The sequence below is a fragment of the Phascolarctos cinereus genome, unplaced genomic scaffold (assembly GCF_003287225.1).
Source record: "Phascolarctos cinereus isolate Bilbo 61053 unplaced genomic scaffold, phaCin_HiC Scaffold_2;HRSCAF=192, whole genome shotgun sequence".
Taxonomy (NCBI): Eukaryota; Metazoa; Chordata; class Mammalia; order Diprotodontia; family Phascolarctidae; genus Phascolarctos; species Phascolarctos cinereus.
In genome coordinates, this window is record NW_027555625.1 from 334,406,673 (window position 1) to 334,432,236 (window position 25,564).

General features: G+C 36.2%; 2 protein-coding genes and 1 pseudogene across 4 annotated transcripts in view; 2 read left to right on the top strand and 1 right to left on the bottom strand.

Moving 5' to 3' along the window:
* SRP54 (signal recognition particle 54) overlaps window positions 1-3,839 on the top strand; it is a 97,654-nt gene extending 93,815 nt beyond the window's left edge. The window contains exon 17 of the mRNA XM_078150310.1: window positions 1,498-3,839. Coding sequence (XP_078006436.1) covers window positions 1,498-1,719 — 222 coding nt within the window. The 3' untranslated portion in view covers window positions 1,720-3,839. The remainder of the gene's footprint in view (window positions 1-1,497) is intronic.
* Window positions 3,840-4,539: 700 nt separating this feature from the next.
* LOC144455939 (small ribosomal subunit protein eS10 pseudogene) lies at window positions 4,540-5,222 on the top strand (annotated as a pseudogene).
* Window positions 5,223-9,525: 4,303 nt separating this feature from the next.
* PPP2R3C (protein phosphatase 2 regulatory subunit B''gamma) overlaps window positions 9,526-25,564 on the bottom strand; it is a 29,650-nt gene continuing 13,611 nt past the window's right edge. For all 3 annotated transcript variants that reach the window (XM_020991382.2, XM_078150312.1, XM_078150311.1), the window contains exons 3-13: window positions 22,806-22,910; window positions 22,423-22,535; window positions 21,569-21,666; window positions 18,561-18,631; window positions 16,186-16,318; window positions 15,304-15,359; window positions 15,141-15,216; window positions 14,299-14,435; window positions 11,966-12,103; window positions 11,184-11,243; window positions 9,526-9,824 (exon numbers count right to left, since the gene is read on the bottom strand). In XM_020991382.2, the coding sequence (XP_020847041.1) occupies window positions 9,636-9,824; window positions 11,184-11,243; window positions 11,966-12,103; window positions 14,299-14,435; window positions 15,141-15,216; window positions 15,304-15,359; window positions 16,186-16,318; window positions 18,561-18,631; window positions 21,569-21,666; window positions 22,423-22,535; window positions 22,806-22,910 (1,176 nt within the window). In that variant the 3' untranslated portion in view covers window positions 9,526-9,635. The remainder of the gene's footprint in view (window positions 9,825-11,183; window positions 11,244-11,965; window positions 12,104-14,298; window positions 14,436-15,140; window positions 15,217-15,303; window positions 15,360-16,185; window positions 16,319-18,560; window positions 18,632-21,568; window positions 21,667-22,422; window positions 22,536-22,805; window positions 22,911-25,564) is intronic.

Here is a 25,564-nt window from a genome sequence, read left to right on the forward strand (position 1 = left end):
TAGTTTCTTCCTAGCTCCAATCTTTTATTATCATTTGTCTGTAAGAGTGCTACTATTGCCATTCACATGAGAAAAGTATATTCAGAATTTTCCCTACAAAACTGAATACCCTTTGATTCCAGTACCTGACATGGAACTTGTCACACAGTAATATACACTCAATACTATACTGAAGATTTCTTGGTTTTTGTTCTTTTTTTTTTTAATGTCTCCAAATTATTCGTTTCTCTCCCTCACCTCCTCCAGTCATTTACTAAATGCTGTCGATTGCTTTTTGTTATGTCTGGAATCTGTCCCCTTCCTACTTCATATTGCTGTCCTGGAGTACACGTGTACTCTTCAGTTACTGCTAGATTATTCTTCCTGGTGTATAAGTCTGATTATTTTACTCCCTTCTATCATTAGTACTCTCTCACATACCAGATGAAGTCCAGTGTCCTTAGCCTGGCTTTCAAGACTCTTCACAATCTAGACACAAATCTGTCTTTCTAGTCATTTCTCCTCCTCCTACCGTTCATGTTCACCATGCTCCAGACATCCTAGATTCCATCATACATTGTTTTTCATATTTGTTCGTGTCATTCTCTTACATGCTCATGGAGAGACAGACTTCCTTTAGAAGTATACACAGAATAAGCGCAAAAAAATAGAAAGTGGTTAACTACAAAGTAGTTTGGAAGGGAGGGCAGTAGCAGCCGAGAGTGAGAATCAGAAAGGCTTCATGTAGGATAGTGCTTGGACTGTGTCTTGAAGAAAGGAATACTGTAAGGCAGAGGTGAGGAAGAAAGGTATTTATAGTCCTGTTACAAAAACAGAGGCCAGTTTGGCCAGATCAAAGAGTGTGGAATAATGTCCACTGAGGTAGGGCCAAGGTTGTGAAAAGGTTTTAAAACATAAACAGAAATTTATATTTGAAACTAGAAGCAACAGGGAGTCCCTGGAGTGGACTGAAACTTTCCCTGAACCAAACTGGGAATTTCCCTTTGTAGAAAAGGAACAAACATTTATTAATCAACTACTGTGTGCCTAGCATTGTGCTAAACACTTTACAAATATTTTCTCATTTGATCCTGACAACAATCCTGAAGGTAGGTGCTATTATTATCCATGTTTTACAGGTTAACTGAGAAAAGTGAGTGACTTGCCTAGGGTCACACAGCTAAAATCTTGGAGGTCCTTTGACCTCACATAATATTTTTTATCTTTCTTACACAAATGTGACTACATGAATGTTTATGTCCCCTGGAGTAAGACTACTCCATGAAGGTAGGGTCTATGTTGCCTGGCCCAATGCTTTGCATGTAAGTATATAATAAATGATTGCTGAATGAATCCTCCAAGGCCCAGCTTAAATATTCCCTGCTCTAAAGTACCTTTCTAGATAACCCCAGCTGAAGTAATTTCTTTTTCTAATCCATATGAGTTTTTATTCTTGACCTACTTGATTAAGAGAAAACATCTCACCATTAAATTTCCATGCATTTAATCTCTTTTTAGGAGGAAGAGGAAGAAGAAGAAAATCGATTGTCTGAAGAGGCAGAAAGACAGTATCAGGAGCAGCAGCAGAAGCTCCAGGCTGACTCCACTGTTCAGACAGACCAGCCAGAAGCTGTGGCATCAAATTCTTTTGTTAACCGTAATTTTGAAATGGATGGAGACTGTAAAGTAATTATGGAAAATAAACAAAGTCTAACCCCTGTTAGCCATAACTTAGAATAAAACGACTTAGCAAATTTCAAACTCCAGGGTATTTTTTTTTAACTTAAGGAAACTTACAGTGAAACTTATTTATATTTAAAATTTTGTTGAAAGGGGCAATTACCCTTCAGTAGTTCTAGAGTGTCTCTTAAAGAATCCAAAGTCTATCTAGTAAACAGCAGTTTTCTTTCAAACTGACTACAGGCATCAGAAAACTAGGCTAAAGCTTAAATCTCCTATATAAAAGCAGTAAAAGATCTTTTGTCAAAATGTCAGAATGAAAACATGTCATTTTATGTTTGACACTGGGCAAGGTATATGGGGGATTAAACTAATATTTCTAAATTTTTGAAACAAAACAGGATTTTTTAAAATGTTTTCTAATTTGTAACCATGTTTATATTAACTCTGGCTTATATACTATTAGAGTGAATTTCATCAGCACCTAAAATTTGATCTTAGAACAAGATGGAAAGCATTTTTTTCTTGTTTAGAAAAATTCGTATTCATTAGTCATGGAAAATAATGTTTTGGTTACAATGAAACTGTTCATTTCCATTCTTCCCAAATTAGGTTTTAAGATGAGAGTAATTTCAGCTTGTTTAAACCTCCTTAATCTTGACTTTTTCTTAATAGTAGAATTAGGGACTAAATCAAATTTTGACTCATTTTCAGTTTCAACTGAATAATTTACAATGAGCGCATACATGCTCAAATTACAAGCATATAAAAATTGCTCAGAAAGATTCCTACTTTTGGCAATGAAGTTTTTTGCCTTTATCATTCTTCATTTTCTAGTAGATAAAATTAAGTGATCAGTAACTAGCATGCTCATTCCATCACTCACCATGTTATCTACAAACCTTATGCGTATAAGTCACTTTTGGAAATGTGCTCAGATGTACATAAATCAGTATGGGCATGGTGGTAAAGTAGTGGTCATTTGTAAATTCAAGCATTGCAAAGGTAGGAAAAAAACACAAGTGGTATGATTTAGAAGGCTGCATTTAAAACCCAGTTAGGATCACACACAAAAACTGACCAAAGCTTTCAGAAATGAGGGATGATTGTTAAAAAGATATCTAAACAAAATTAACCAAACATTCAATCTTCAATTTAAATAAGTGTGTACATTCAAAACAACTTTAATGTAGATCTCTTAAATCTGCTGTGAAAACCTGCTCTTCGTTGTTGTTCAGTCCTTTTCAGTTGTGTCCAACTGTTTTTGACCCCATTTGGGATTTTCTTGACAAAGATACTGGTTTACCATTTCCTTCTCCAGCTCATTTTACAGTTGAGGAAACTAAGGCAAACAAAATCAAGTGACCTGCCCAGGGTCACACAGGTAGTGTCTGAGGCCAGATTTGAATTCAGGAAGAAGAGTCTGACTCTATCCACTCCAACCACCTAGCTGCCCCGCTTTCCTGATGTGTTGGCACAAAGCATACACTGGAGTTACAATTTGAAAAAGAAATCTGAAGAAGGAATCAAATTTTTATCCCTATTTTCAAATTGTCCTCAATTTGCATCTTTTTAAAGTAGGTTTTAATAGAGTAAAGGAAAAATCAAGAACTGATATCTAAACCCTTTGCCCCAAGCCTTTTACCATTTTATAATTTATAAACCTCTAAAAAGCTTAGATTATAGACAAAATAATTTTCCAAAAGCATGCTCATAGCAGATAAGTAGTAAACATTAACTTTATATTTAACAATTCCTTTCTTTCAAAAATAAATTTTCCACTGAAGTCCGGGTTGTAGGGTAGTGATTTCTTCTAAAGTACCACCTAACCTACCTGTTTCATTTCAGTGATTTCTGCATTTCATCTAGCCTCTCCCATTTTCCCTACTCCCTAAACTTATACTTTATACCATAACTCATCAAATGTTTCCCCTATTGGCTAAAGCTAGCAACTGAACTATAATTTTAAAATTATGTGTGTGTTAGCTTTCAATGTTAAAATCTGAAATATCCACAACTGTCTTTTTGTACTACCTTCACCATGATCAGGCAGATCTTTGTCCTAACTTTGTGTACAATATATTTACTGTGCCTTAATATGTAATACTTAGTTCGTGCAAATTATACAAAATGGTTAAAGTGATTACCTGTTAATTCATTAAATTATTTGCTTTACATGATCATCTGAAGCTTCTCATTTGTTCCCATTCATAATTCAATTCATCTTTTTTACAATACCTTATTGGTGCTCTATCCCTCTTCAATTTTAAAGCATTCATTCTTTTCCTTAACTGGTACAAAATAAAAGTATACTCAGAATATTTTTATGTTCTTCATTGCCATTTCCAGACTTTCCTACCACCATCACCTTCTTCAAAGTAGGTATAACCCTATCCAGATCCTGGGGGAAGCTATCTGTAGCCCCCAGGTTATCCCCTCCCCCTTCTGAAAAAGTTCAGCTCTGGGGGCTTACAGTCTCTACTTCCAACCCTTACCTCAAGGATGTCAATATAAATGCTCATGTCCCCTCAAACACCTTTCCTTCCCAGTTCGTTAGCCTTACTGAACTCTTACTCCACACCAGCCACACACGTACCCTTTGTACGTTCCACCTGCATGATCTGGAACTCTGAAATCCCACTTTAACCACCCTTTCCTATCTTTCTATCTCTCCCTCCTAAATCTCTTCTCCATTCTCCCTGCAACTTGATGCTCCACTCCATTTTCCCAGGCATTCACTCATGCTCTGGCCTGATTTTCCTCCCTTTGAAATCTTAAACCAGTTTGATTTTAAATTTTCCCCTATCCTTGAATCCCTTCCCCCTTTTCCAACCCCAAACCTAGATTATCTTGCTGTTTAAAGTCCCTGAAAGATTCACAATTATGCTGATTTGGTCCACAAACTAATTTTTTCTAGACTTTCTATCCCAAGCTCCGTGTAGAGCAGCACCCATCACAGCCGCCGAGATGTTGATGCCCAAGAAGAACCAAATTGCCATCTATGAACTCCTTTTTAAGGAGGGAGTATTGGTAGCCAAGAAGGATGTCCACATGCCAAAGCACCCTGAGCTGACAGACAAGAATGTGCCCAATCTCCATGTCCTGAAGGCCATGCAGTCTCTAAAGTCTCATGGCTATGTTAAGGAGCAGTTTCCATGGAGGCATTTCTACTGTTACCTCACCAATGAGGGCATTCAGTACCTCCGGGATTACCTTCACCTGACCCCTGAGATCCTGCCTGCCATGCTCCGCAGAAGTCATCCCGAGACAGGAAGACCAAGGCCCAAAGGTCTGAAGGGTGAGCAACCTGCCCGGCTTACTCGAGGTGAAGCTGACAGAGACACATACAGACGAAGTGCTGCTCCCCCTGGTGCTGACAAGAAGGCTGAGGCTGGGGCTGGGGCTGGGTCAGCAACAGAATTCCAATTTAGAGGTGGATTTGGTCGTGGATGTGGTCAACCTCCTCAATAAAAACTGTAGAGATATGTTTCGTATTGAATAGAATTTGGGGAAAAAATGTTTTTTTCTAATCTCCACAGGGTGCTGAGTGCCATACCTCAATCTTTTTATACTTCCCTGACTATTGCATGCCCCACAAACTGACTTCTGAGTGAACAAAATATTTATTGCTTATTATATAGATGCACTACAGACTCTGTTCCACTCCTCTTCTTGTACTGGGCAAAGAACTTAGCCTCACCATCTTTTCCCTAAAAGCAACCTTCGATCCCCTCACTATTTTCCCCAATTCTCTCTTCTGTTCCAATCCAGATCTCCTATTTCTGCCCTTGATTCCATTCCCACTTACTCTCTTTGGGAGAATGCCCCTTCAATTATTTCCTCTCTCATCTGAAATCTCTCCTTATCCATTGACTCCTTTTTCTGGTGCCTAGAAACATGCCCAGAGCTTCTGCCTCAAAAAAAAAACCCCTGAAGTAAGGTTAAATACTAGTGCAACCATTATTATCCCTATTTTGTAAAAGAGGAAAATGATTTGCCCACACAGCTAGTAACTTTTGAGTACAAAAACAGTGCTGGTATGACTCACACACTTGTAGTAATCCCTGGAGTAAAACTCAAGTGGTTCTATTAAGCAGTAAGATAAATGATATGCTTGGTTCCTTCAGCTACATAAAAAGCCCAACCACAGTCTTCTCAATTGAAGCCTGTATCCAAATATTTACAGTTTCTGTTGAAACTATATGGAACCAGTGGCTAGAACAAGTTTCATTTAGTTTTTTTTTCACTTGAAATTAAGGAAAAAAAATCTTTGAATATCAATTTACCCCTTTGTATCTTTCAGATGCTGCTGTATAAACAGAACGGTCTACAAATCTAGGAGGTAGTATAATACAAATGAGTTTGGTTTTGGGATTAGATAATCTGCACTGAGGCTCTACCACTAACAGATTGGACTTGGCCATGTCACATAACTACTCTGAGCCTCAGTTTCCTCATCTGTAAAACTGGGGACAATTTTTCTAATAATACCACACAGGGTTTCTATGAGGGTCAAATGACAATATATAAAATATTTTATGAACTGCCATTAAGTATCAGTTGTTAGTATAAACTCTCATTATGTGACTGATTTATAGTAAAACTGAACTTTACAAATTATAATATATCTAATAATATTTTCCAAATTAGATATACTACATACCCAGAGTTTCTGATGTCCTATTTTGTCATTAGAATTACTCATTACAAATTATCATGGAAATTTAAAATCGGCACTTTGCAGTCAGCAGAACATCAGGACATGACACATGACTGTCTGCCATATATGTGCTAAATATAATCAGATGGGGGGGCAGAGCCAAGAGGGCGGAGTGAAAGCAGTGACTTGCTTGAGCTTTCCCCCAAACCCCTTCAAATACATGTAAAAAAATGGCTCTAAACAAATTCTAAAGCAGCAGAACCCACAGAAAGACAGAGTGAAGCAAATTTCCAGCCCAAGACAACCTAAATGGTTGATCAGAAAAGTATATCATGCCAGGCAGGGAGAGGAGCGAAGTTCAGCCTGGGCTTACAGGTCACAGCAAACCTAGAGCAGACCTCAGAGGACTGAATCACTGGCAGCTGTGGCAGTTTCCAGACTTCTCAACGCACAAACACCAAAGACAGCTTAGAAGGTCAGTGGGAAAAGTCTGTTTCTGCAGTGAGAGAGGAGCTAGGTCTCAGCCTCAGTTCCCAAGTGAGCAAGCATGGCCCAGGGAAGCACTTCGTCCTGAGCTTCCGGCCCACACACTGAGGGTGAATCATCAGGTGGCTGATCAGAGGGGGGATTGCAGGGATCTCTTTGCCAGTGCTGAGGCAGGAATCTCCTGCTTTGCCCGTGCTTGGATCTGGGTCACAGTTCTGGGTGGCAGTCCTGGGGCAAGAAGGAGCGCTGGCATAGTGCAGCTTGTAGTGCCTGTGGAGAAGAAATTCTCCTCACAGTTCCAAGACAGAAAAGACTGCTTGTGGTCACTAATAGACCAAAGCACAGGCCAGGAAAGCAGTAAACACCTCACCTCTTATCATACCACCCTGGAAGAACTGAAAATTTACAGGTCCCTAAAAGTATCTCTGAAAACAGCTGTACAAACCCCTGAAGCTTGGGACAGTACATTCTCCACATTGGAAGCAGACTCTTACCTTAACAAAGAGTTTATTTAAAACTCAAGTAATTGGCCGGGATCATGAGCAAGCAGTGCAAAAAGAGTCAGACTATATTATCTTACTTTGGTGAAAAAGAAGATCAAAATATACAACCAAAAGAAGACAATGAAGTCAAAGCTCCTACATCCAAAGCCTCCAAGAAAAATATGAATCAGTCCCAGGCCTTGAAGAGCTCAAAAGGGATTCTGAGAAGCAAGTAAGGGAAGCAGAGGAAAAACTGGGAAGAGAAATCAGAGTGATTCAAGAAAAATCATGAAAAACAAGTCAACAGCTTGCTAAAGGACACCCAAAAAAATACTGAAGAAAATAACACTTTAAAAAATAGCCTAACCCAAATGGCAAAAGAGGTCCAAAAAGCCAATGAGGAGAAGAATGCCCTAAAAAGAATAATTGGCCAAATGGAAAAGGAAGTCCAAAAGCTTACTGAAGAAAATACTTCTTTAAAAATTAGAATAGAGCAATTGGAAGATAGTGACTTTATGAGAAATCAAGACACAGTAGAACAAGTCCAAATGAATGAAAAATTAGAAAACAACACGAAATATCTCACTGGAAAAACAACTGACCTGGAAAATAGATCCAGGAAAGAGAATTTAAAAATTATTAAACTATCTGAAAGACATGATCAAAAAAACAGCCTAGACATCATCTTTCAAGAAATTATCAAGGAAAACTGCCATGATATATTAGAACCAGAGGGCAAAATAGAAATTGAAAGAATCCACAGATCTCCTCCTGAAAGAGATCCCCAAAGGAAAGCTCCTAGGAATATTGTAGCCAAATTCCAGAGTTCCCAGGTAAAGGTGAAAAAATTACAAGCAGCCAGAAAGAAACAATTCAAGTATTGCTGAAACACAGTCAGGATAACACAAGATTTAGCAGCTTCTACACTAAAGGACCGCAGGGCATGGAATATAATATTCCAGAGGGCAAAGAAGATAGGATTACAACCAAGAATCACCTACCCAGCAAAACTGAGTATAATCTTTCAGGGGAAAAAATGGTCATTCAGTGAAATAGAGGACTCTCAAGCATTCTTGATGAAAAGACCAGAGCTGAATAGAAAATTTGACTTTCAGATACAAGACTCAAGTGGAACATGAAGAAGTAAACATGAAAAAGAAATCATAAGAGACTTATTAAGGTTGAACTGTTTATATTCCTGCATGGAAAGATGATATTTATAACTCACGAGTCAGTATCAGGGTAGTTGGAGGGAAAAATTATATGCATAGATATAGATAGATGGAGGGCACAGGGTGAGTTGAAGATGAAGGGGTCATATCTGGAGAATAAAATTAAGGGATGAGAGAGGATTATACTAGGAGAAGGAGAAAGGGAGAGGTAGAACAAGGTAAATCATCTCACAAAAAACAGAAAAGAAAGGGCTGTTACAGTGGAGGGGAAACAGAGGAAGGTGAGAGGGAATGAGTGAATCTTATTCTCATAGGATTTGGCTTAAGGAGGGAATAACAAACACATTCAATTGGGTATGGAAATCTGCCTTACCCTAGAGGAAAACAGGGGGGGGAAGGGGACAGGACAGCAGGGGGATGATAAAAAAGGAGGGCAGATTGGGAAGGGGGGTAATCAGAAGCAAATATTTCTGAGGAGAACAGGGTCAAAAGAAAGAACGGAATAAACGGGGAGGCAGGATAAGATTAAGGGAAATAAAGAGTTAGTATTTCACAACATGTCTACTACGGAAGGAAGTGTTTTGCATAACTGCACATATATAACCTATATTAAGTTGCTTACCTTTTCAATGAGGATGGGTGGGAAGGGAAGAAGGGTGAAAATTTGGAACCCAAAGTTTTAAAAAAAACATTTAAAAAAATGTTTTCACATGCAACTGGGAAATAAGAAATACAGGAAATGGGGTACAGAAATCTATTCTGCCCAACAGGAAAATAGAAGGGGAAGGGGATAAGAGAAGTCAGGGAGAGATAGAAGAGAGGGCCGACTAGGGGAAAGGGTATTCAGAATACATACCATCTTGGGGTGGGGGGAGGGGTGGGGTTAAAATTTAGAACTCAAAATCTTGTGGAAGTAAATGTTCAAAACTAAAAATAAATAAACTTATATGTAAATAAATAAATAAATATAACTAGATAATATTTTACCTCCTAAAAAACAGTATTTGACCCCACTGGCTTTGGATTTAGTTAACCTGAAAATTCCAACAAATCAGGCTCTTGCGAATTTCTACAGGTACGTGAATATTTTAATTGCACCCTTACAATTTATTAATTTTTGTATGATCATACAGCATTCAAGCATGTCTCAATGGAGATAGTTTGGTTTGTTAAAGATCATGTGTCCTCTAGGTCTGCAGTGTTTTCATTATCATTTGCTACAAGAGCCTCTCTGTTCTCATAAGTCCAGAAGCCATTCAGATCAATTAGAATGGTAGTTACTGTGTCTCCTTGATTACTGTTGATTAAATCCTGAAGGGATATTTTCAAAGGATCCTTAGGTTTCACCATGTCAAAGATTTCATCCTGTAAATGTAGAAAGATACAATAAAACACAGCCACTGGATTAATTTCACTCAATTTGTGTGACTACCGAATAAAAAATGGTATTACTTTGGGTTTTAAATCATCCTTGCCCTTCTGCTTATTTTACTTCATTTTAACAGATAATCCAATTAACTTGGGGGGAGGGGGGAAGAAACCTATGATTGAGGACCATTATAAGTAAGTGACTAGGAAAGACTAGACTTCAGGTCGAAATTCTAGTCTACTAGAAAAGCAACTAGTGAATTGTGAAGCTTTTTAATTTGAGATTCCATTAGCAGATTAAAAGATGAGCTCACCAAAAAATTAATATACATTTGACCCAATAAAGATCATTATAAAACAGTTTTCAACAAATGGCAATCTTTTAATCTGAATGGGAAAGGGGACAAGACTAATATTAAAGTATTAGCTTTATCCTTCCACAAGTTCTAAGAAAGACATGGGACAAACCCTAAGTGGTAATCAAACTTCATTATTTAGATTAAATGGGCTAAATATTTTCAAAAAATTTAAATATATGCTTCATAAGTATACTTCAGTAGTTTTTACAAATCAAAAGCAGCTAGAGAATCTCAGCAGCATCATAGAAGAAAGTAGAACCTTAAACTTACAAAAGATTGGTATTGCATTTATACAAATTAAATGTATTACTTTTTAATTTGGGGCGTGTGGAACCATATCCTAGTTTTGGACTGCTACAGCTTTAAAAAAAAATTGCCAGATCTTAATGTACTTGTAACAAAACTTCAAATTTGTAGTGGTTAAAACTAGGTTTTGACCCAGAAAATAATCTGGTTTATTGAGAATACTATTCTGAAAAATAATGTTCTGAAAATATTGTGCAGCCCATATAGCCAAATTATTCTGGAAAAAATATATATATATCAATTGCTGAAAAAAAGAACCAACAATAAGCAGCCTTTAGTTTAGTCATTAAAGTCAGTTGAAAGTATCCTGTGATTTTGCTCCATATTTCATAAAAAAGATAGTTATCTTTGATAATTACTGAAAATTTGATGAATAAAGTGATAATGAAACAACAGAGGGAAACCCAGTTTATTTTAGATACTTAGTTCTTAAGCTACTGAGACCTGAGTAAATCTGGTAGCATGGTAGGCAGATCCATCTAATTATTCATTATTGATAGCAAAAATTCCTTGTCTGAGCAATTCCCACATAACACAATTTAGCTTCCAAAAAATACATCATTAAAAATATCCTATTCCAAATGAAATTTAACCTCAATTCAAATATTCTTACTCTTTCTGTGGGATTTATATATGATGATCAATTCACTTTCATAACCTGGCACTACGTAAATTGAAAAGAAAAAGTAACCTTGACATCTTGAAATGAGACAGGATCTTGTCCATGAATTTTCATTAATTCCTGAATAGCCTGCATTAGAGGAAATAAATGACCAAAAATTTTTAAAAGTATAAATTAAAAACAAATCTGACTGAAAAAAAAAGAGAAAAATTAACATAATGTGTAGTCTGATTCAATGTGCCTTTCATTTTAAAATATAAAGAGAATGCCTAAATACTCAGTCCATAGCAAGATAGGTCATATTGTCTGCTACTCTAGCTGTGGAATGAGTATGGTTTTCATGGCAGAAGTGGTGCTCACAAAGACTGTGATGGAATGCTGGCTAAGGGTTCTCTGAAGAGGTTACATATGAGCTCATAGTTAATCCGTCTGGAAAATAATATCCTAACTACTGAAAATCAGAACCAATGGAAAAATCATATTGAAGAAGCATCAGTGATAAAAATGCTGCAATTAAGATCCAAACATAGTTACAAGGCTGTGTAGTAATGAATCCCAACTGATCACAATATTTCTACATATTCCTTTATTTGGAGGTTGCCTAGAGAACAAAAAGGAGTGTGGGCATGTGGCCTGATCAATCTCTACCAAAGCTGATACTCACCACCACTTAGTTTATATGGATCCTTTATCATAAATTTTAAAAAATCACAACTTTGACCAAAATTACATTGGTTAACAAATTAAACTAAACATAAAATGTTAAACAGCAAAGTACTGGTATAAACATTTATAAAACTATAATCTAAGCTGACATAAATTCATGATACACATCTACAAGAGAGACTTACCCTGAAGAAATAATTAAGAGAAAAGACATTCAGATATCCTCTGTTCTCTATATCAAGCAACTTGAAAATATACTGTAGTGCTGCAGGTTCTTTTCGGTTTTCTAATGCAAGCACAAAGTCTAGATAGGTCTTATAATCCTATGAGAAAAGGAAATAATATTAAAATAGGATGCACAGTAGAATTTAAGTACCTTGAGGACTATTTAGTTTGTCTTTGCTCACCTAGTGCCTAACTGAAGGCTTTGCACATAACTGGTGCTTAATAAATATATGAGTGACTGAATTCAGGACTGATATCCCAAGTGAGTCCATGCTGAAAATATTTTGCAACCAATGAAGTTAAGAGTTTTAACATTATTTTAAAGTCGGTGAGAAATAATAACTATTATAGTTGTACATTTAATTCTAACTTTGAATACATATTATTAGTCAATATTGGATAGTTGATAGGGGACTTAACTTCCCAATCAGACTGGTCTAACTAGAAAGCCTGTTACAGTAAGCTGTTTTTACAATATTATGAAATGTTCAAGCTGAAAAAACACACCAGAAAACTTGAATTAATCCCTTTGAACAGTCTGAAAGCTTACAGTCTGTTAAATAACCATATAAAATCCACGAAATTTTCCATGGTGAGAACTAAACCTTTCCTGATCCCAGCAAATACCGATCTCCCAGATCGGTACAGATATAATAGTAGGATCTGAATTCCCCTTTTTAAAGAGTGATTATTAAAATATTGTCTTGGCATAGTAAAGGAAGATGAAATACACGAGAACTCCTATATTCTATATGCAAGAGTTTTTGAAAAATAAAACAAACCATTAAGAATTCAGACCTTTATAATCACAGTCTATCATTACTATCTAACTCAATCCAAGGTCTCTGATTTGATTTATTCACTCTAAGTTATCAGTAAACTATAAACTCTATACTGTCAATTGTTATGGTTGTGGGAGTTACACAGCAAATGCTGTCACTGCCTTTTCCTTCATCCCTTTGCAGTCACCCACACTGAAGCCTATTATTTAGCCAAGACTACTTCAGTTGTAAGACAAGGCCTCATTCCCTTACTTTTGCAAAATGTTCATGTTGTTCCTCAACTATTACTAGATTGGAATATTTTTCAGACTCCTCCAGTTCTTGCCCTAAAGAATGTGAATTAATTTTTTTTACACAATTAGAATTTTCATTTTTTACGTGCCTGAAATCTCTTGACTGTGCTAAAAGCACAGCCTTCTTTGTTTCTTCATAGTCCTAACCACTTAATAATGTCAAGAATACTACATGAGTTATTCTATTTAAATTTCTTTGGTCTGGATGATGGTCATTCTCTCACTATCTTGTCCTATATCTCTTCTCTCTTTCACAGTGCAACTCCTAAAAAAGCCATTTTCTGTATACTTCCCCACCTACTACTACTCACTGCTCTGACACCTGACATCTGATTCTGACAGGTAAATCCAATCAATAGTCTTTTCTCACTCTTTCTTGAGCTCTCTGCTGCTTCTGACATGGCACAACCTCTCTTCCAGGATATGGTCTCCTATTTAGTGATAATATTCTCTAATAGTTTTGACCACTCCTAGTGAATTTCTTTTGTGGGATCACCATCCATGTTTTACCCATTTTACCATGTTTTTACTCTTTCCTAGGACTTATTCTCTAACACATTGTCTTAGTGGTCTCATTAACTAGATTCAATAATCCTGCAGACATGACTCCTAAATCTAAACATCTAATCTTCATCTCTTTCCTGAGTTCCACTCCAGCACTGCCCACTGAATACCATACATTTCTATCTGGATATATCACAAAACTCTCAAATTCAACATACATAAAATCAAACTTTTTATCTCCCCACTTAAATCTATGCTTCCTCCAAACTCCTCTACTTTTGTTGAGATACCTCCATCTTTCCAGTCATGTAAGCATCCTCAAATCTGTAGTTTCTCTCATTCCTACCCCCATAGCCAATAAAACCAATGTTTTACTGATTCCTCTTCACATCTCTTGGAGTCAGTCCCTTTTTCTCTATTCAAAGGGGCCATCATTCTACTTCTAGCTCTCATCACCTCTAACCTGAACTATTCCAACAGCCTCCATAATTAAGTCATCAATTTTTACCTGACCTGGGTTAGCAGCTATTTCCTAGCCTGTACAACAAGTAGGCAATCAGTACGATGAAAAGTCTCTGAACCTCAAAAAAATATTGAGTACCCCCAAAAAATTGGCTATATTCAGGAAATCACTGGGACTGACAGGATATTAGGATTTAAGAGAAAGGATGCTAAGAGCTTTTGGAAATGAACTTATTAAAATTAATCTAGTACCATTTCTCCATCATAAGTAAGGCACTCTTGGAAGACACGATCCAAGAACACATTGGTCATAGTTGCTGTTCCATATCGGGAGAGTTCTTCCTTACTGAGCATTCCATTGTGATCCTTATCAAGATTCAAATATTGGCCTATGGGACAGAAATGGAAACAAACAAAATGCTCCAGCATCACTAGTGGGTTAGAAACCATTATTATAGAAACATAAATGTTTCTATCAACAGTCATTAGTAGTTATTTTAATTATTCAACATTTTACATTTTCAAATGATGTTATAGTTACAGTAACAACACTAATAAGTGACATACAGTGCATAATTTCATCAGTGCCTAGCTCATGACATGCTTAATAAATGCTTGGTGAATGACTGATTAGACTAACACAGTAGTTCGGTTTTTGGTGTAGGGCTAAAACTTTTATAAATAATGTTCATTCTGATATTACCAATGTGGAGACAGCATGATCATCATCTAGAAGAGTACACTGATCTGGGAAAATTCAGTGGAAGATTGAGCTAACCCTTATACTATTCAATTGCTCTCATGGGCTTCATTATGTTATAGCATTATAAAAAATTCATATTTATAACAACCCTGAGTAAGAAAATAGTTAAATTATATTCCTAGGATTATTCACTATAACCTACTTAAGAAACTTAAAAAGTGTCACACATTTTGGAAAAGTTTTTTTTTAATCAATTTTTGGTGCTAAAAACGTACTTCAGTAAATCTTGGATATCCTTCCAACCCAGAACATTCTGAATCATTGAAGTGTTACAATATTAAGGGTAAGTCATTCAGGATTATACAAATTGTAGCATAATTTAGCAACATACCATAAACCCGCAAAGCAGAAGGAGCAGAAAACCAATTTGTTTCTTGACTTTCCTTGGAAAGTTCTTCATCCCTAAGCTAAATGTACATGACAGATACATAATTAGAATATTATAACTATAAGCTAGAATAATAAATATAATATTGTAAAAATAATTTACTTACCTCTAATAAATCATCTAAGAAGCTGCATGCTAAAATATCTTGTATTTTTATCTTTCCTAAAATAACATCAATACAATTACTTAGTTTCATCTTAAATCTCAGTAAATATTCGTGTAAAGAACTTCCATTCTAAAAACCCAGAATATATTTCATTTGTTTCTAAAATAAGAAGAGATTTATAAGAAGAGGATAAATCATCTCATATACGACCCTCAGAATTTTCCCACATGGAGGCAAAAATATCACTGTAACTCTGAGGCAATAGATAACCCACTGGATTTCTAAGCCTGGGGACGTGAAGTCACTGGATTATGGTACGGTATTATTAATGAGACCAAAACTGCTAACCTAATTTCCACTTGCATGGAATAATTAACTTTATGAAAGGAAAAATAATTATGCTTTACGGGCAACTATTTTACAAATGTACATAGGATCATTTTGATCACAGTAGGGACTGGGTGAGAATATATGGAGTGGATATATTTAAATTCAGTAGTACTCTAACTTAGAGCAATTGTGTGACAGATAAGTATCTTTATCATAACCAAGCATAAAGCACATTATTTTAAAAGCAAAATAATTTTCTAGAGCACAAAAGAATATACTAAGGAATCGGTCACATCCAATTCCATTTTGCAAATGATGAAACTGAGGCCCTGAAGTTAAGTTACTTCTTGAAATTCACAGTGGCAGTCAGTAGAAGTTAGTATTCAAAGAGAGCTCCTAAATCTGTAAATCACTGCTTTTATTCTTGCTCTTCTACCTTTTGAAATTTACTAGCTACAGCAGCATTTCAGAGAAACATTTAAGACATGATATTTCTACTTATCACAATTTATAAGCAAACACTACCATAACATCTCTGAAGTTTGTTTTTACCTGTTCTCAGAGGATCTAAGAAGAAGAAAAACTTCCTAACTGCAGTGCAGACATAAAAGGAGTAGAAGGATTTTTCTAGGCCGTCTAACTGTGGCAGAGTAGGGATAAGTTCTAATATGTAGTTTTCTAAATCCTGAAAAAAAAAGTTTTTAAATCTTTAATATACAATCTTCCCATTCCTGATTCCTATTTAAACAATGGTACATAATTTTCCATAATTAAAATCATCTGCATTCATCTCTTTAATTACTGAACTAAGTTCACAACCATTTTGAGGAAACTACTGTTTAAAACCTTATTATAAGGTTCTACTTAAATTGTTTACAATATCATATTCTGGTATAGCAAAGAATCTTGTTACTTATTGCAGGGCACTAATTTGTAATTAATTCTGAGCTTTAGAGAAAATGACCAAAGAGACCCACTGTTTTTAAAATTAGGAATAAAATGAGACCTGGTTTTAAAGAGGACTAAGCTAAAGTTGAAAAAGCTCTCTCTCTAACTTGGTCTTTCTCCCTCTATCTACTCCCTCCAACTTCCCTCTCTTTCTTTACCCCTTCCTCATCTCTCTCCCCAACTCCTTCTTTCCCTCCTCTTTTCATTATCTCCATTTCTTAGTATCCTTTGCTTCCCTCAAGTTCATCTCCCACAAGAAGCATTTCCTGAATTCTTTAATTATTAATGCTCTCTCCCTTCTAAAGTTGTCTTGTATTTATTTACTGGTGTATATGTTGTCTCCTCCCATTAGAATGTAAGCTCCTTGGATCTGGTAAATATTTAATAAATGTCTATTGAAATAAGTTAGAGGACTCCAGAAAGAAAAGATGGTGACAGCAATTAAAAAAAAACTAGGGCCATGAGCAGATCTAGACTTAATGTAGGGCACAGGCAACAAACCTGGAATTGAGGCCCTGCCTAATGGTTCGAGAGATATAACGAAAATGTTTGTTTCCATAAAATTGAAACAACTGCTAGAAAAGCAACTAAGTACGCCTGCTTTTGCAACTGGGTAATAAACTGGGCTTTTAATTTCATCCCTCCTGAGTCCAAAAGAGTTATTTCTCACACTCTACAGCACAGTAACACCTATATTATGATAAAGCATAAGCAAGCAGATAATTCTCTTTAGGAGGGGAAGGGAGAGAGAGGGAGAGAGAAAGAGGGAGAGATAAACAAAAGCAAACGCTTCTTTTGTTCAAATGGGCTGAAGTCTAGAAGAAACTTAAGCAATGGATCCACATGAGGCAGATTTTGAAGCCAAGTATAAACAAGATCTGAAAGATATGCTTTATTCAATCCAAGGATTAAGAAAACAGTCATGCTTGCCCAAATGATGATAGTAAATGATTATTCAGTGAAGTACTTTAATGTTTTAAAACTAAATCCTTATCTTCTTAAAATAGCAATTTATAATACTAACTAATGTTTACGCTTACCTACTTTAATAAAGTTTTAGGTTTCTTTTTTTTTCTTTTTTGGTTAGGCAATGGGATTAAGTGACTTGCCTAGGGTCACAAAGCTAGTAAGTGTTATGTGTCTGAGGCCGGATTTGAACTCAGTTTCTCCTGAATCCAGGGCCAGTGCTCTATCATAGCTGCCCCCAGGTTCTAGGTTTCTTAAAAAAAAAAAAAACACATGACTGAAAGAATTTGATACATTAACTAGAAAGTTTCATATTTAGAACTTAAGGCTATAACAACAACAAAATAACAATACTATCCCCAAGTTGTTGCAGCTTATACTAAACACAGTCCAAGTGGCAAAAGAAAATAAATAAGCCTCTTGATGGCTGAATTTGCAAACCTATAAAGTGACAGTAAATGTCACATTATTAATTTTTTTTTATCTTTTAGACACCTAAAAATTTTATCAAAATATTTTAAAATTTCACCCATCAGCACTGTAAATAGACTACCAAAACTTCAATTTTTTAAAATTACTCGTTCCACAAGAAGGTATTGAGGTAGTTAGATGGTACAATGGATAGAGTGCTAGCCTGGAGTCAGGACCATTTGAGTTCAAATCTAGCCTCAGGTACTTACTGTGACCCTGGCAAGTCATTTAATCTGCCTTAGTTTCCTCAACTGTAAAATGGGAATACTAGCACCTATCTCCAAAGGTTGTTCTGAGAATCAAATGAGATATTTGTAGTGTATTTAGCACATAGGAAACACTTAAATTTTTTCCATGTTTTTCCTTTTTTTTCATTATTTAAAAAAAACCTATTGCTAAGTATGAACTGAACATTTTTAACATCTAAATAATATTTCCTAATTTTGACTTATGCCTTACCCCTAGGCAGGAGCAAAGGACAAGTAAGTCTTTTTTACAGATTTATTTAAAACATTTAGAGTGCTGCTAGTAAACATACTTACTGATTCCCGAAGGTAACCTTGGCCAGCCACATCATATAAACTAAGCCCTATTCTTGTTTGGTGGAGCCACACTATAAAAGAAAATTCAGAAATATGTGAGATTAATCCTTCAATAAACTTGAGCACACATAATGAATGTCATATGCTTAGTAGCAGATGCAAATTTCCAAACCCAAGAATACAATTTACACATATATTAACTGGCTTTTAGCTGCAGGATATTTCCAACTAAAATAAAGCCCAAAACAGTAAACCATAAGGCAGGCTGGTGTTATAAATTAATAAATTAACTGCTTTAACTCTAAATAAGATCATTCTCTCAGCAAGCATTTATTAAGTTCATATGCTGTCTGTTGTGAACAAGTTAAGAAAATACTAACTACGTACAAAATAAATATATAGATAAATCAGGATGGGTTTCATGCAGGAGGAGGCATAAAGTTGAATCTTAAAAGGTGAAAAGGTGAAGAGAGTACATTCCAAACATGGGGTGAGGAGATAGAACTTATTGTTCCCACTCACTCTGTGATCCAGTGACACTGGCTTCCAAGACTTTTTTTTTTTTGGTTCCTCAAACAAGTCACTTGCTCTCCTAACTCTTAAGCATTTTCAATGGCACTCCCAATGCCAAGGAATGCTCTCCCTTCTCCTGGCTTCCCTCAAGTCCCAGCTAAAATCCCATCTTCTACAGGAAGACTTTCCTGATCCCTCTCAATTCTAGCATCTTCCCTCCACTGAGCATTTCCAATTTATGCTGTATATAGTCTGTCTGTACACAGTTGTTTGCATGTCGTCTCCCCAATTAGAATATGAGCTCCTTGAGAACAGGGACTATCTTTTGCCTTTCTTTGTATACTCAGCATCTTAGGACAGGGCATGGCACATAGTAGGTGTTTTAATAAATGCTCGTTTTGGGGCAGCTAGGTGGCACAGTGGATAGAGCACTGGCCCTGGAGTCAGGAGAACCTGAGTTCAAATCCAGTCTCAGACCAGACATTTGACGCTTACTTACTACCCATGTGACCCTGGGCAAGTCACTTAACCCCACTGCCTCACCCAAATAAATAAATAAATAAATAAACAAACAAACAAACAAATAAACAAATAAATGGATGAATGCTCATTCGATAAGAAAAGTTAAGTAGGCCACCTTGGCTGGACTGCAAAAGGAAAGCAAGGACATAATGTGCAATAATCCTGGAAAACTAGGCTGGAGTCAGACTGGCAAGGGACCTCCAGAAAAAGAGTTTGTATTTTATCCTACTGGGATAAAACTGGGTGCCACAGATGACTTTTGAACAAGGGAGTAAAATGTTCAGATTCGTGCTTTAGAAATATTAATTTGGCAGCAGTACAGAAGATGAATTGGAGGAGGAAAAGACTAGAAGCAAAGAGACCAAACAGGAACATATCAAAACAGTCCATGTGAAAGGTAATGTGGTGGGGCAGCTAGGTGGTAAAGTGGATAGAGTACGAGCCCTGGAGTCAGGAAGACCCAAGTCCAAATCTGGCCTCATACACTTGACACTTACTAGCTGTGTGACCCTGAACAAGTCACTTAACTCCAACTGGCTTGCCAAAATAAATAAATAAAATAAAAAGAGAAAGGTATGGTGGACTTAAACTAAGGTATTGGCCATATAAGTAAAAAGGGAAGATGTATTTGAGAGATGCTATGAAGGTTGAATCAGCAGGATTTAACAACCATGTTGTGGGGGAAAGGAGAAAGAGAAGTCCTGGAAAACTGAGTTTGTGAACCTGGGTTAACTTTAAACTCTTCAAAATGCCCACATATTAAAACTCTGGAGCTAGAATGAATGATGAACTAGATGAACTAAACTTTTCATCCTTTAGCATAATTAGCATCTTTATCCTCAATCCATATTTAAATTCTTAATCACATGTCCATGACCTATTCCATTTAGTCATCACCTTAACAAAGTATTTAAATTATTTGTTAGCTAGTCTCTTCAAGTTATAAATGATCCTAAGTGAGGAAAAATGCATGGACACTCTATGGATCATGCTGTCAAGGTAAAAAGATCATCAATTTAGACCTGAAAGGGACCTAGATAATACCCAGTATAATCCTCTCATTTATAAAGATGAGGAAACTGAGGCCCAGAAAGATTAAGTGACTTCTAGAAGGTTATTAAGGTAAGATGGTCAGAGCAGGTTTTGAGCCAAGGTCTTCTGACTCCAAACCCAGACATCTTCACTAAGCCACATCTTAAATTGATCTGAATTACTGTATGTTTCTAAGGCACTTTGAAATGGATTAAATAGTGGTGCTATTTTAGAAGAGGTAATGTAGGAAAAAACAATAAGAAAAGCACTAAATCTGAAGTCAAAAGACCTAAGTTCACAATTTACTAGCTGTAATGTTGTGGTCAAATCACTTAAATTTTAACTGACACGTTACACTTAGAGTTTACAAAATTCTTTGTAGATATTATTTCAATTCACAAATACACAGTATTTCAGAATTTTACAGCTGAAGGAACCTCAATGGTCAGCTACTCCACTCCAGTACTTTTTCCCCAGCTGAAAAGGAATCCCCACTACAACATATTCAATTCATCAAGGTCAGGCAGCTGTTCAAAGACTTCCTCACAACCACTCCGTGAAGCTAAGTACTATAGCTATTACCTTAGCTGCTTTTTATATTAGGAAAGTAAGGCAGGCACTAAGTTGTTTGACTGAGTTGCTCGTGATCACAAGATCAGTCAATGCAAGAGGTAGAAATGGATGAAACCTAGGTCTCTCTTAACTAAGTCAAATGTCCTTGCTAATGTACCCTCAACCTCTGTGAGCTTCATTTTTCTAATATATAAAATGGGGATACTTGTATTACTTACTTTACAAAATTTGTGAGGGATTTATAAACTTTAAAGTAGTATGCAAATAGAAGTTATTGTTGTTTAATAAATACACAGCCATAATCTAATCATATGATTATTTTTTCATGACTTAGGGAGGAAAAGGTATTATATCACCCTCATACCTACCTTTTCTCATAACATAATTAAAGAACTGCATGATAGAGATTCTTCCATAGGGATCTGTATGAATAAGTTTAGCAAAGACTTTTGCCATAAAGAACTGCCTAAGAAAGAGAAATTAAATAATTTGCAAACATGACATGAATTACTTAAGAGATTAAAGTTAAAACCATAGAGAATATTTATTCCTTTTAAAAAATACTTTTATTATGAATTTAATCATCCACAAACATTTAATAAACAGCAAGCATTTAAGAGTCTGCTAAGTGTAGCATTGTGCCAGGCTCTGGAGACAGAAAGAAAAAAAAGCACAAAACACAGTACCTTCCCCCTCAACAGAATTGTGCATGAAACGTGAACAGCAGTTCTTTCGTTTGGTTTTTTTTTTAAATTACATTAAATTTAACACATTACTAATAAAATTACTCATGTATATTAGCAATGTACTATCGCAGAGTACTTTAAAATTTACTGACCCAAATAAATTTCTTCTCTGTATTTTAAAAACTATTTTATTGATGCTCTTCTCTTCAAACCAATTCCCTTTCCCCACCCCACCTTACGCACACAACTATACTTTTAGTATCTCCTTCACTGCCAAGGGGCTATTTATTATTCAGAAATTTAAAATTTTAAAACCATATAAAATGTGGGTTGCTTTGCCCTTTGAGTATTAGCCAGGAACTTATGCTCTACATTTTTAAGGTCCCTTCTAGCTCCCAAATTCTAAGACTCCATGACTAATAAATTTTTTTTCAATCAGAGAGTTTTAAGCTAATTTTTAACAATTCTTAATATTTTTCACCTGAAGGTTTGAAATGTTTAACATAAGCACAAATACTAATTTAAATGATTCATACTTGCACTTTGGCCCAGCTTTTTCTCCAACTTTCAAAAAGTTTTCATAATTGATCACTGCTTCCTCCCCAATCATAGGTGGTGTCTGATGTTTGTCCAGTAAAAACCATAAATTCTTAAAAGTAACACAGCACAGAAGGACAAATAAATTGTAAGACAAAACAACAATGAGGAAAAAAACCTCACAAATTTTGACAAAACAAGTTAATTCCCTTTAAAAGAGGCTTAATATTTAACTTTTTAATCCTCTTCCCACCATTAGTTTAAGAGCACTTCCTTAACCCCTTATCTCATTAAAGAATGATTCTAAGGCAAACATTCATGGTTTAAGTGCTATCAATATACACTTATTAACATTTAAAGTAATTCTTTTTTCTCCTCTCACCTGCAATTCTTCATTGTCTAAGAGTTCTCTACTTTTCCTTTGCAGAAAAACAGCTCTAGACTCTTCTCTTAACTTCTGTAGTAAGACTTCATCTTCTGCTGGTAGCTGAAACATATAAAGAAAAGAATTACCAAAAAGTTTGCACATAAATTTCAGGCATATTGACTAGAAATGCTTATTTTGGCCCTAAAACAATCATTTTGGTACGTTAAATAGCCAGAAAAAAACCCAAAACATCAGATTTCTTCCTGGCTGATATTTCAATTGTTCTTAGTTTCAGTTTGTCATACTATTTTTGCTCTTATTACAGCTTTAGGTTAATGTAGAAGAACCAGTGTGATATAACAGAAAGCATGCTGAACTTGTAATCAAATGAATTCTAATACTGAATTCTAGATTGAATTCCAGTACTGTAAATACAGGCAGGCCATCTTAAACTCCATGATCTTCAGTTTCCTCATTTTCAAAGTAAACAATATTTGTGCCAGCTATACCAAACTCAATCAAGCATTTACTAAGTACTATGTGCCAGGCTTGGTACTAGGCCCTGTTAATAATACAAACACAAAATGAAATAGCTGCTGCCCCTCCAAGGAGCTTACATCTTCTTGGGAGATACATTTCCACACATAACCACATACAGAATAAATACAAGGTACTTTAGGTAAAGAGGACATCAGCATTTATGTGGAGGGAGTAAATCAGCAAAGCCTTCACAAAGAAGTTAATTCTTGAGCTGAGTCTTGAAGGAAGTAAGAGATTCTATGATGTTGAGCGATAGAATGAGAAAATTCTATAGAAAAATGTAAAGAGCACTGCCTCTGGAGTCAGAGGACCTGGGTTAAAATTTTGACTTTGATGCTTACCGCCTGTGTAACTTTGCGGAAGTCATTTAATTTCCCTGGGCCTCAGTTCCTCACCTGTAAAATGAGAGGGCTGAATTAAATGATTTCTTAAGTCCCTCCCTGCTCCAGCCCTACAAGCCAGGACAACCACTGCAAAGGTGCATAGACAAGGAGATACATCATGTGTGAAGAACAGCAAGAATGCCAGTTTACCTAAACAGCACAGTATAAGGGGAGTAATGTAGGAGTCTGGAAAGGGAGGCCAGATTATGAAGGGCTTTAATAACCAGAGAAACATGCATTTTATCCTAACGGCAACTGGAAAGTACCATAATGTACTGAATATGGGAGTGACATGGTTAGACGTGAGCTTTAGGTATTTAGCTATGTAGAGGGTAAACTGGAGAAAAGAGAGAATTGAGGCAGGAAGATCAATTAAGAGGCAACTGCAATGATCCAAGTGAGAGCTGATAAAGACCTGAACTAAGGTAGTAATTGTATGAATAGGGTGAGGACCGATGTAAGAGATGTTGTGGCGACAGAAAGAGCAATATTTCACAAATGACTGGATATGTGGGGTGAGAAAGAGAGTGACATGTTGAGAGCCTGAGAACCCAGGAGACTAGGAGAATCGTGATGTCATCAAAAGAAATCATTTGGGGGCAGTTAGGTGGTGCAGTGGATACAGCACCGGCCCTGAAGTCAGGAGTACCTGAGTTCAAATCCAGCCTCAGACCAAACACTTGACACTTACTAGCTGTGTGACCCCGGGCAAGTCACTTAACCCCAATTGCCTAAAAAGAAATCATTTGGAAAAGATGTAATTGGAGTCAGGAGAGGAAAAAATAATGAGTTTTGTTTTAGTTTGGGAGATTCTCAGCTATCCAGTTTGAAATGTCCAATAGGTAGCTGATAAGAAGGAACAGAACTTCAGGAAAGAGACCAGGCCTGGATAGACAGATCTGGGATTAATCTGCATTGAGATAAACAAACTGCCACCAAGTAAGAGAATATTAAAAGAAGAGAGCCTAAAAAACACAACCTTTAAGGTACATACACAGATAAGAAGCATGATATGCATGAAAAGCCAGAAAAGGAAACTTAAGAAATATCATACAGATAGGAGAAAAATCAGGAAACAGTTACATCATGAAAACCTACTGGAGAGAGACAATCCAGGAAGAATGGGTTGTCACCAATGTCAAATGCTGTAGAGAGGATTAAAAGGATGTTAAGAGCATCATATTTGGCAATTAAGAGAACACAGGTAACTCTGGAGACAGCAATTTCAGTTTAGTGATGGAATGAGAGAGAAGTGGAAGCAATAAACTTGGAAAGCTTTTTCTAAGAGTCTGGCTAAGAGAGACATACAGTATGACTGCTTGAGGGGATCCTATGATCTAGCAAATATTTTTAAAGGATTGTGGAAACTTGGGCATGTTTGAAGAGTGTAGGGAAGAAACTAGGAGAGGGGGAGAAAGAGAGAAAGAAAAAAAGAGAGAGAAAGAACTGAAGATTATAGAGGAGGGGATGACTGAAGTTGTAATCTGAAGAGAGCCTCTATTTTCTTAGTAAAAGTATAAGGCAATGACCCCAGCTAGGGAGTGGGAGGAGTAGAAGGTATGACATGGTGATATTGACTGATTCCTGGGAAAACTCTAGAAAGAAAAGCAGGGATTCAAAGCCAACATGGCTTCATTAAGAACAGGTTATGCCAGACTAAGTCCATTTCTTTTTCTCACAGGATTACTAAACTAAGTAAATGGGAGGATGTTGGAGATACGTTTACCTAGTTTTACCAAAGTTTGTGAGAAAGTATCTCATACTGTCTTAGGAAGAAGATGGGAGTGATATGGATTGGATAACATGCAATTATACAGATTCAGAACTGGTTGGATGCCCTACTAACTGTTT